The 12,122-nt window shown below is 46.8% G+C and overlaps 1 protein-coding gene across 1 annotated transcript in view; it reads left to right on the plus strand.

Annotated features, from left to right (window-relative positions):
- The first annotated feature begins 255 nt into the window (after window positions 1–255).
- APOB (apolipoprotein B) overlaps window positions 256–12,122 on the plus strand; it is a 57,553-nt gene continuing 45,686 nt past the window's right edge. Inside the window, exons 1-4 of the mRNA XM_069605884.1 lie at window positions 256–370; window positions 6,402–6,440; window positions 9,566–9,681; window positions 11,796–11,941. Coding sequence (XP_069461985.1) covers window positions 313–370; window positions 6,402–6,440; window positions 9,566–9,681; window positions 11,796–11,941 — 359 coding nt within the window. The 5' untranslated portion in view covers window positions 256–312. The remainder of the gene's footprint in view (window positions 371–6,401; window positions 6,441–9,565; window positions 9,682–11,795; window positions 11,942–12,122) is intronic.

Genomic DNA, 12,122 nt, shown 5'->3' on the forward strand with positions numbered 1-12,122 from the left:
TGTCTGCTTGGCACCTAAAACACAGCACACACATATCATAAATCTGGTGCCCGGCGAGATGCTTCCTCCTTTTAATGTGTCCTGCGCGTTAACCCTGAGGCGGCACGCGAGCCTGTGTGGAGCCGCAGGGAAGGACTCCAACCTTTGGACCTTTTGCAACTCGCCCTGGACCTCGGATCGAGCAGCTCAGCTGCTTTCCTGGCATATATAAATTCAGGGCCAAGGCACTAGGCTCATTCCAGAACCGCAGCGAGAGCAAGGAACAAGCAGCAGGAAGAGCCTGGGACCACCTCGGTGCTCCCACTGCTCGTCATGGGCACCAGCAAGCTCTGGCTCCTGGTGCTGCTGGCCACCAGCGGCGCCCTGGCCCGTAAGTACCGGCCACACTGCGCCCCCCCCCCACACTGTCTTCCCCATGGCCAACCTGGCCATCCAATCCCTTTCACTCCTGGCGTTTCAAAGCTTCTTTAAATGAACTAAGACAACACCTCTGGGTTGAGCTTTCGCTCGGTTCTGGCTGTTCGCCCCACCACCCCCCCCCCCACACCCCCATTGCTCATCATGAAGTGGATACCAGTTTGGATTGGCCGGACCACTTAGTGATGGCAGGAACCCACATCTACAAGATGAGGAGGGGCTTGGGTGGGAGGATGTCGGGGACTGTGTTTGGTGGGGCCATGCTGATGTGGTTGGGATGGGGATGGGGGTGCGTGGAATGTATTGCTGCGGTATGTTTCTAATGTAGTGTGGGAGCAGGGCTGCCGGGGTAGATGTAGCTATCAGTGGGAGTGGGTGGGACAGAGATGGTAGGAGTGGTGCAAGTCAGAGGTAGTGTGGGTGGCGAACCCGGTGGCGCAATGGCACGTGGGTAGGACAGGGAGGCTCAGGGGGACCTCCCTGAAAGAAAGAGAACAGGGAGGGCATTAGGGGACAGGTAAAGGGGCAGAAGTGGAGGTGAAGGGAGGGGACGGGCAGTTGCATGTGCCCACCACCTGGGTTTGGGCAACATGCACCTGCTCACAGGGAATGCTAGGGGGCGAGCGGCGAGCGTTCAGCAGAAGTCCTTCAGGCAGGTTCTAGCTGTAGATGGACAGACCCCCTACCTCTGGAGCCTGGCGCATTTCACCACCTTCTGCATCCAGTGTCTGCATAATGCAAGTCTGTTTGGGCTTTTCAATGTTTCTTCTGTTTTGCTTGACGTCTTAAATGGATAAATGCATCTTCGGCCTACATTGGGGCACGGCCCGCAGGCATTGCGAGAGGGCTGTTTGATCCACATACAGGATCAAGTTTTGAATTGTGGCAATATGTAATGCAGGATGCACTCGGATTGTGTTAATAGGTTGTTGTCAAGTGGGTTTGGAAATGCCTGGTTTTCACAGAACAGCACCTATAGTTATATATATGTAAGTATAATGAGAAGCAAGCGCCATGCTCACTATTCTGCCTTTCGGCCCTGCCTGGGAGCTTCTCCATGGATTGTGGACCTCGCATTTTCTGGCCTACTCGCCTCTGTTTACGCACTGAATTGTAGGCGTTCACTGGCGGGGTGTCATGGAGTCCTCATGGCTACCAGAGCGCATGTGTAGGCCTTGTGACCCAGATAAGACATAAGATGCTTCTTCACCCCACACCTTAGCAGCTGGGAGAGACTATTCTAGAACTGGGCCACCCACATCTCTGGAAACTTCCCGGTGGCAAACCCAAAGGACGAACGCTCTCTTTCTACTCAGCGACTGGCAGGAGCCCCACGTGCCGCCACTCACTCTGGCACCAATCTTTGCTGGTGATCCGCATAGAGATTTGAATCGGCTATTTCCTTGATACTGGGCACATGCTCAACAGCAGTCAGTGTTCTTACTAAAATGCGCTGGGCAGCACAATGCCACTCTCCGGCACCTGGGATGTCAGGATGATCTCCCTGTGTTAGTTTGTATCCTGATCTGAAGAAGGTCCCAAGCTGCATACATGTTTGAAACATGTCCACTAAATATTTCGATGCCTGGAAGGGGGACAGCCACAATGCGTCCTCGTATTTAAAAAGAATGTAATTGGCGACAGTAGCTTCAAGGCTCTGGTTGGCCTCTGATCTTCTCGTGGGGCCTCCCAAAAACCAAAGGTGTGATATGATATGGCATTTATAACGCGCCTGTAGACGAGTGTTTCTATGCGTTCTGCAGCTGCCACTGGCATGACTGCGGCACTGAAACATGCAGTCGCTTCGCACTGTATGCTTCTGTTTCCACGGTTCGTTATTTGAATACCAGAACACATCACACATCTGTTCTAATGGAAGAATACCAGAACACAGCACACATCTGTTCTAATTGAAGAATACCAGAACACAGCACACATCTGTTCTAATGGAAGACTACCAGAACACAACACACATCTGTTCTAATGGAAGAATACCAGAACACAGCACACATCTGTTCTAATGGAAGAATACCAGAACACAGCACACATCTGTTCCAATTGAAAGTTATGTCAGTGTCATATTGTATAATGTGACACACCTGCTAGTTGATATCCCACATTGACATAGGGGCTTTCCTCGCAATTCTTTGCAGCACACACCAGTCTGTTCTTAATATTTCTTTAGCAATCGGCTAATCTGTGAAGGTTAACACCTTTAATTGCAAGTTCGATATCACTTATAGGTGTATCCAGGGCAGTAATACAACCCCTGGAATACGGGATGGCACCTGTCACCTGTGTTAAAAGTGGCTTAAATGTAGTGGTATGCAATACTCTGTGTTTCCCCCTTATTTGAGAAAAGGGGATATAGTGATTCGCAAGTAAATAAAAGCAAGACATTATAGGTTTTGCGTGGAACTATACGGGAATCATGCCTGGTCGGTATTTCGGTGATACAAAGAATTACAGCAGCTGGATACGTTCCATGTATATTTGGAAAAACAGAGAAACTAAGGAAATGCATCCAGTAAGAACAAGGCACAAGCAGAAGGAAAAGTGGACATTGCAAGGGGGAAACCAGCAGCATCGTCTCCATGTTTTCTCTATATGGTTAATTCTACGGGTGGGGTTGCGGGGCCCAGGGACAGAGGGAAAGATATACAAGAAAAGCAGGTGAAATGTGAATTTTCCAAACAATCTTGTTCAACATAGCAAGTAGTAACGAGAAGGATCCATTTGGATTAGTCAACCCTCATTGTTGATAAGACAATGGGAAAGGCAGAATATTTTAGCAGCATATTGCTTGCGGGGTGGGGGTGGGAAGGCCAGTTCCGAATAAAGTGCCTTCATTCCATTCCATAAAGTCCTGAGGGGTAGGTTGGCTTATACTGGTGGGGCTGGTTGCCGTATTGCTGAGGAAATGCTTAGTCGAGTACATGGGTATGTTTTTCGGGATTGCCAGTTCAATGGGTTTCATAGAGATTGTCCCAACAAACACCCCTGGAATGAGTGGCTGAATGAACAGGTAAATGAATCAAGGCAGAATGTTGTATGTGCTCTACTTCAGCAAAGCTCCTAAAGCCCCCAATGGCCTCTCACGAGAACCTCTCATGTTGATTAATAAAAAGTGCAAAAATCAATACTTACGTTCGACATCAGGACTTGATGAAATAGGCCCTCCACCTTGAAGTTGAGTTGGGACTCTGACAAAGAAAGCTTAATACCTTTTAAATGGTCATTTATGGATTCCTCCCTCCACCCAGCCGCCTTTCTTTGTTATGCTGTGCAGAGGCCAATCCTTAAATTGGGTGGTAGCCTGCAGCCACTCACCCGCTCCCTCCATCTCTTTTTCTAGGGTTTTGCCTCAGGATGACGACTCAAGGTGGGGCAGATGACCTCCACTTTTTCTCTAAGGAGGCATCAGTCTTTAGAAACTGAAGCGGTGCCACTTTAAATGTGAATCTGTTGGCCAAAGACAGACCTTTCCAAAAGCCCTTCAACAATCACAGACAGGATTTACCCTGCTCGCAGCTATTTGGGGTGTTCTGCGAATATGGTTAGAGATGAATGGAGTTGAAGCGGGAGCTCGTAGTATGCAACCGTAGTGATGAAACCAGGGAAATCACTGGTTGTATTTCTCGTCAGGAAACCCACAGAGCTACCCCCCGACCTCCACCAACATCCTCTGCCTATGTTGCGAATACATGCATTCTTCCCATTCTATGTGTTATATTTATATACATTGTGTGCTAAGATAACGTCTCCTGGGATGCAAAGCTGCACCGACTGCAACAGTGCACACACACACCTATTTACCATTTTCAACCTCACTTTTGCATTTGAAAACCTTGAACTGCACCGGATCAGTGCTGGTTGTTGCTCTCATTTGCAAGCGGGATGCCCCAGCGGTAGGAAAGGGCCCCCAAAATCATTTTGAAACGGGCCCCGCATTTCTTCTGCTGGCCCTGGCAAAGGAGGAGTGCAGTGGGTGTGCGCCTGTGTGCGGGGGGTGCAATTAAGCTTTAATGACGAAATAGCAGAACGAGTTTGGGGGTGCCAGAATCCCTGTTGTCAGGAGCATGTGCGCATTGCGGGTTGCTGCATTGAGAGGGGTGGGGGAATCGATAGGCGCAGTGGCAGCCGGGAAACAGAGTGCCCAGGCCTCCACGCCACACCTGCAGTGGGATGAAGGCACGTTGAGGGCAGTTGAGACTAGAGCCTGGCTGTGAACATCGTGCCTGCGCTCAACGACAACTTCTCTGAGGGAAGGCTGGCAGGGCTGAGGAGAGGAGGCTGTGACAGACACGCGGAAAGGCCCGAAGGCTGCGCAGTGCGCGTGCGCAGCATGCCCCCCAGTACACCCAGAACTATAGTATTGGTACTCTGTGGGTCGTCACTGATTTCCCAATATTCTTTTAACACGATGACGTTTCTGCTAAACATTGCACGCACCCTAACTGAGAGCAGGACTTCGGCAGATAATGGGACTGCTCAGGGGGCAGCATGTCGAGGCGTGGGGCCCAAACGACAAGCTTTGTGGCATTCAAGACTTGGGGAGAGTCGTGCTTGTAATCTGGTGCCAGGGCGCCGTGAAAAGTCAGACTGTGGGGCCTGATTCTCTGTTCCTGCTTTAGATCTGTATATATGCTGAGTGCACCAGCTGGCACATGCAGCTAGCTACATGCTCAAAAAATGGCGTAGGCCAGCGGCCTGTACCATGTGGCTCTACATATGTATTGGACTATGATTCCCATGATTAATAACCGTTGACTCTGCTGGCTAGGGCTGATGGCAGTTGTAGTCCAAATCTCCTGGCTAGTCGAAGGCTCCAGATCCCTGGCCTAGGCCTTGTACCTCTGCCTTCCTAGAAGACACAGTAATACATTTACAAGGTGTCTTTGGATGTCACTTTTCAATATCCCTCAAATATTCTTCTTCTATGTTTGCCAGGGTGTGTCTGGTGTGATTTGAATAGCACAACTCTGCCATTTATTTGGCCATGTTCCACTGTACATTGAAGATCTTCTGAGCCCGTGAACAAAGCATTCAGGGGAAACGTTTCATGCGATCCATAATACAAGCAAATGTACGTGCAAAGGTCCTCCTTTTTGCATATTTGCATTGCTGTTGTTTCCATTATGGCAGGCACTGTGCAACAGCTCCGGCCTCACTGTTGCATATGACTGGCGGCTTTTCTTCTCTCTCTCACTTGGGGACTCATTCACTTGTATACACATATCCTTCCTCATGTCCACTATTTGCATGCGTCTAGGTCCTACTGCATGCTGTTCTCATACAGCCATGCCTTGGCCGGCCCAAGCCACACCTTAAAAGGTGCTTGAGCAAATTGTGGTATCTGACCCACGCATCCTGCAGCATAACTTGATGTGCTTTCTGCTACCAAGGTGCTGGGATAATTCACAGAGAAACATGCCGCCATTTTGTGGGATGGAGCAGATGCAATGCATGCCAAGGAGACCAAAATTAAGTCACTTGTTTGGGCAGCAAGCTAGACATAGGTGGGCTTGTAAGAGAAAAATAAGTTAAACAAATAAAAAGAAAGTAAAATGATGATCTGATAATTAGTTTCCAGGCAATATTATTTGGTTCCAGATCCGTGCTCCTCAGCATTGCAATGGACAGGACGCCATTTTATTACAGGTTGTTATTATAGTCACAAGGCTCTCCGCATTATAAATCGCACTGTGTTGGTTATGAATCACAATTGATTGTTTTGACCCAATCGGGTGACCCCGCGGCAGCCTGCTGCTAACCCCACTAGATTGTAAAATAGAATCGAATAATAGATAGATGCATTAAGACATAAAACAACGAGCTGACGCCATGTTTCCGTATGACGTAGGACAGCCTTTTACAAATGCCTTAAAAACAGAACACAGGCGTATTTAGTAAAGGCTTTGACAGTCAATTGTTGCATTATTTCATTGGCGAGGTAATTAATACGTGATTCTCCTTTTTTGCAGAAGATGATGCGATGCAAAGTCAGACTCCAAGCTGTTTAAGTAAGTAGTTTCTTTTCAACGCAAGTTTTTCTTACTGCGTGCCGTCTTCCCCAAGCTTTAAAGCTAATGTTTGAGTTATCTGGAGAGCCACACGTTGATAACCTCTGGATCAGGGTTCCACTAGACAGCCCGCCACTCTGCCATAAAAGGACTATGACAGTGGGAACCGCGCTAGGATGGTCTGTCATATGAGTGGCTCTGCCCCAGCCCGCCCATCCTTCCACAGGCAATGGTCTGCCTGGCTATCTAGCTGTTTTCTTACATGACAGTCCCCGACAGAAGAATCACAAGCCATGTTACTGATAATAATACATGTTTTTAATGCGAAAAAGAAAAGTTCCCAAGATATGGGATCTCCCGTATCTCTGGCCGAAACTCAGCCAAGCTGTTTGTGACAGAATTGCTTACATGTATCTCAAAATCACTCTTGATTTAGGTGTTCAATGCTTGTGTAATTATAGGTTATACAAGTCAGTTTGGATAAATTAAACAATAATAGTTAAAGAAAAATGTCCAAAGAGTTCGTTTGTTCTTCACAATATCTCCTTTAATAAGAGACTCAAGGTAATCGAACTGGTCCGCTCTTCATCAGGGGTTTATAAGTGTGAAGTTTTAACTGAAATGTAACATAAAATAGTTTCGTTAAACTGATTTCCTCACATCATATGAAAGTAGTCTCTCTATACAAACAGAATTATTAAGGCATCTAAAGCTTGATAAGTCACCTTATTGTAAAAAAAGGTACCGGAGTTGTTCCGTTCTTGTGTGCACCCTATATGCACGATGAAGGTCTGTACATCCAATATGCCCCCAAGGTAAAGAAGGAATCTACATAATAGCCATACGCCACGTTCTTATGTGACTGGCCGAGGAGATTAAGAAAACAACTCACCTTATCGTGCATGGATACAAGGTAATCCATGGGGGGGTGGGGAAGAGTAACGCCATTTTTGGACGTGTGATCGTGGTAGCTGTCCGACCTGTAATGGTTATAAAAAATGGACTGTGATATCTAAAGTCTGGTAATACACGTTTTTAATGCACTTGGAAGCACTGCCTTGATGGGTTATAGATATGCATGACCAGGGCTCAAGTCGATGGTACACGCGGGTGGACGGATTCCACCCACTTTTTTCAGAGGGTCGCCTCAGTTCCCCCCCCCCAGCTAAAATGAGAAAGATTACATTTCCTCTTTGAATTTAGGAAATAAAGCTGACCTCACGGACTGAACCGCAGTCATCAGGTTTGCAGTCCAGGCAATTCACCACTGCACTATATAACCTGATGAAAAGTAACAAACAACTAAAGGTGAAATGTCCCATTTCGGTACTGCAAGTTCCAGGGAAAATATTTGCATTGGTTCTTGGAATTTAAAACATGCACATCTTTTAACATTTTCAAAAACACTATTAAAATAAAATGTCCTCTCTTGTTTGTGTGTGTGTGTGTGTGTGCGTTGATTTTATGAAAGGCAAATGCCACTCATCCTGTGCAATTTGGGTGGTTATGCAAAGCCAATTTAATGCAATGTGCACATTTCAACTTGATATGCTAATTTCTGGCAATGTCACATCCCATTGCGTTTGTTGATGAGTTCCCCCACTCAGGGCTGGCGATTGGGCCGGCTCTCACTGGTTCTGAGATCTGGCACCAGATGTTTAGACGGATCTCGGGATCTGACCAGAGACAGCGATGAGGGGAAAAAAAAGTGCCCGAGCAATCTGTAAATTCTTCTGGTGACCCCATTCAAGGGGTCACCAGAGGAAGTTACAGTCCTCAACCATGACCCGGTTTATTTATGTATGCAATGTTTGTCGGATATACGTCGACTCAGATTATTTATTTATTTATGCAATGTTTGTCGGATACATATATAAATAAATATACAGGTATCCGACAAACATTGCATGAATAAATACCCATATTAACATTTAAACTAACACACATGATGCAGCCACCCAACTGCTTTCAGAGGGGAGCTTCAGGAGCTGTGCCTGGTGTGGTTCAAGTAAAATAAAACGTTGCTTATGGCGAACGGAAATCACCCTGTTTGAATAGTACCCAAGGGTTGGGGGGGTGTTATAAAATGGGATGCAAATTGTGCATTTTAAAGGATATTTACTCAGCAACACTGGTCAAAACTATTATCCGCACAGTGAAGTAACTCATCACCAGTGCCATGGAAGTGGTTTAAAGTGGAATAGCTATATAGTTTGGGGAAGAAGCAGCATGCAAGATACAGTGCCGTTTAAAACTGTTATTTAGGACATTTCCTTTGATCGGAGGTCAACTGCCAGCTCCTCTCCCCTAAACCCCGCCTCCTCGGGCAGGGACCCCCAAACTCCACCTCTTGTGGGATCCCCACCATTTTTTTTCCATTTCCACCACTGCCCCCACTTACATTTTTAGGACTTGACCCCTGACTGCCAGAGTAAGTGAAAACAGTTAGGGCCAGTTCTATGTTTTAATCAGTACAACTGTTTGGACTGAAGAGGGCGCGAGGGCGATTACAGAAGCTCTCCCAATCGCCTGGCAACCCATAATACTAGGCCACCCCCTCCGGAATCATAGTGGTCAGCAGCCCTGGTGGTCCAGTCAGCCAGTGACCATGGTGCCCTGGGAAGCTTTTTTTTAAAAAAAAAATGAGTGACGAGGTTAAATGGTGCCGTTGTTTTACATGAAGTACGGAGCTGCTTTCCACACAGCTGTAAAAAAGTACGGTTATAAGATAAATAATAAATTATTGACAGCAATCTCAGTAAAAATCAGAGGACGTGGACTGTGTGTTTAACCTTTGCCTTGAACGCAAGCGCGCACCCGAATATGTAACAAACACACTGTTCAACAAACAGGAGCGAGAGGGCAAAGTGTAGCGCGAGGTGGTGTTTTTGTTCGCGGCAATCCTTTCCTTTTGCTAAATTAATGTGGGAGCGCCCTCTTCTGGTCACGCACAAGCATTTCTAGAAACAAAAAGGTTCATTTTTTGAGGTCTTCGTTGTGATAGTGTGCTTTAGTTATGCGACCTCTGTTTGAGTGCTGGTATGATCTGCTGCTCCTTGATGTCTGTCAGGTAAAATAATTTACAAAGGAAATTCTAAAACATGCTTCTATGTTGTGCTCCTCAGAAGATGCAACAAGATTCAAAAACTTGCGGAAATATGTGTACAACTACGAAGCAGAATCGACTAATGGAGTGCCTGGGACTGCAGATTCACAAAGCGGCTCCAAAATCAGCTGTAAGGTAAGGGGATCAGCTCGGCTGATGAACAGACCGGATAGAAATCCTGATTTTTGTTGTATCCAATTCTTCACTAAACATGTAAATCTTAGACATATTTTCACGAATGATGCGCTAAGAACAGTCGTGTTCTTTGTTCATCGGCCAGGCTGCCCCTTTGTGACATCCCTTCGAATCGTGTGTTGTTATTGGCCTTAATCAGAGGGTACCAGGCATTGCAGTAGATGGTAAAAACAACTTGTCTCGGGTCGGACATTGCGGCAGTGGTTGAGCTAGGCCCAACCTCCGGCTGGCCACAATATCGCACGGCCTTCCTCCGTGGAGATACTTGAAAATGCCAATTCTCTCTGCAGCGCTTGAGACTGTGTGTGACCTGTTTGTAAACGCTGCCGCTTTTGGCAGACTATAGAACCTGAGGTCAAGGAGAGGAACTGCTTTGTCCCGGACCAACGATTTAGTCAAGCGTGGAAGGTGTGCTTATTACCCGGGTCCTTTGGTTCTGCAGCCCGCAGGGTGGGGGGCAGAGGATATCTTGTCCCAAATAGTAAACATTTAAGAGGGTCGCCATCTGGTTTACTTTCACGATTTGACGAGTTTTGCCCTGCTCTTAAGAGTGACACGGGAGTCACCGTGGTTGGCAGACAAGAGAGGAAACTATCAGGGTTTGGCAGCGGTCAGGGGGGATTTTGCTGCACCTCTGGGCAGGGTTCTCATGGTCACCCACTTTTCTCGGACATGGTATGCACAATCCATGTCTTTGGCTCATCTTTTACAGTATACTAGAGAGAGTGCTGCAGAAGCTACTACACATGCTGATGGGACCTAAATAGTTTCACGGGTTTTTACTGCTCATTCTTTTGTCGGTGCGCACATTTTCATTTTTTGACCATAACCATTTTTAAATGTAGTGCAGCAGCAAAGGTCATGGGGAAACCCAGTATAGACCCGTTAACCTGCAACCCCACACACAGCCTAAATAAACCATTACCATATTTTCTAAACATGTTGGCAGTGCAAAGTCACTTTTCACCAGTGCAAATTCACTTTGATCCGGGCAAATATTCCATGAGTCAGGCCCACTGTCTGTTCCTTGATTCCACATATATATTGTAGGTGAATTTCTGTGCAATGATTTTTCTGCACTGATAAATGTGTGCAGTGAAGATTCTGCACTGGAATCACCTTAGCATTGTAATGGACTGCGTACTGTGGGGCGCTGGTCACTATTGTGAGGCGATACCTCCACCTTACTGAATGAGGCCTGACTGTGCCCAATGATGCATGGACGATGTCCCATTCCCATCCAATCCCAGAGTGAGACACATCCACCCTTCCCAGGCATGGATGGGCCCAGTGTACAGGACATCAGCACCTCACTTTCCTCAGTAGAAGTCCCTGTCCTGGCTTGCACTGCGAATCCAATGCACAACACCCCCCCCCCCCAGGCAGTCTAGATCAGCTCCAGTCTCATTATTATCATTTTTCCTAGATGAGTTATGGAAAGTGATGTCAGAAAAGGGAAACACGCTCATTAAAATGATCGATATTTGGTAGCCAGACTGTCCAGGGAAGGGGTTGACGGGTAAGGCTATTCATTACCAGCCTCCACCCAATCCGATCGCAGCCATCAAACCCCATTTTAGAAACAATTCCAAACTGGAGAATTCTAAAAGAAGGCCCCTTTAATAGAACTGCATGTGAACCAGTTCCAGGGTGAGTGTAGACTTGCAGCAATGAAGCTGGGGTGCCTGCAGACGGAAGATGCATTCAAGCGAACTTTTTTTTCCTTTTTACAGAGTTCAATTAAAATAAGAACAGGTGGTGCTGATATGTAATGACACAGATTTTATTGTATTTTGTACAATCTAGTTTTACTTTATAATTAGTGTGGAAATATAATGTGAGAGGAGCTGATGATGAGCCTTATATAATCTGCTTTCATTTTATAATCATGCTAATTTATATTTTGTGTTGAGATTAGCTGTTCAAGGCTAGATTTGTATATTGTTCTGACTGTTTTATCAGCTGCTTCTGTACATGACTTTTACGGGTCTTTTGATACCAGCAATGAAGTGAACTGACTGCCTGACCTCAGCATTCATGCCTTCTGCTTTCAGGTGGAATTGGAAGTACCCCAGCTCTGCAGTTTCATCCTGCGGGTTAGCCAGTGCACGCTGCTCGAGGTGTACGGCGTCAACCCCGAGGGCAAAGCCCTGCTGAAGCGGTCGAAGAACTCGGAGGAGTTTGCCAGCGCCATGTCCGAGTAAGCAGAAGGGAACTGGCTGGGCATGAGGTGGACCCCGGCCCTTACTGTTGTGCAGAGAGCAGGAGCCGCACCTCTTTTCAGTGGACTCTTATTCAGGCAAATGAGGCCTCCCCGGATGGGTTGTAGCATGTGGTAATGGGCCTATGAACTCAGGCGGCATTCTGTTACCACCCGCTAC

This window comes from Ambystoma mexicanum, chromosome 4p (assembly GCF_040938575.1).
Source record: "Ambystoma mexicanum isolate Mex_15411 chromosome 4p, UKY_AmexF1_1, whole genome shotgun sequence".
In the NCBI taxonomy this organism is placed as follows: Eukaryota; Metazoa; Chordata; class Amphibia; order Caudata; family Ambystomatidae; genus Ambystoma; species Ambystoma mexicanum.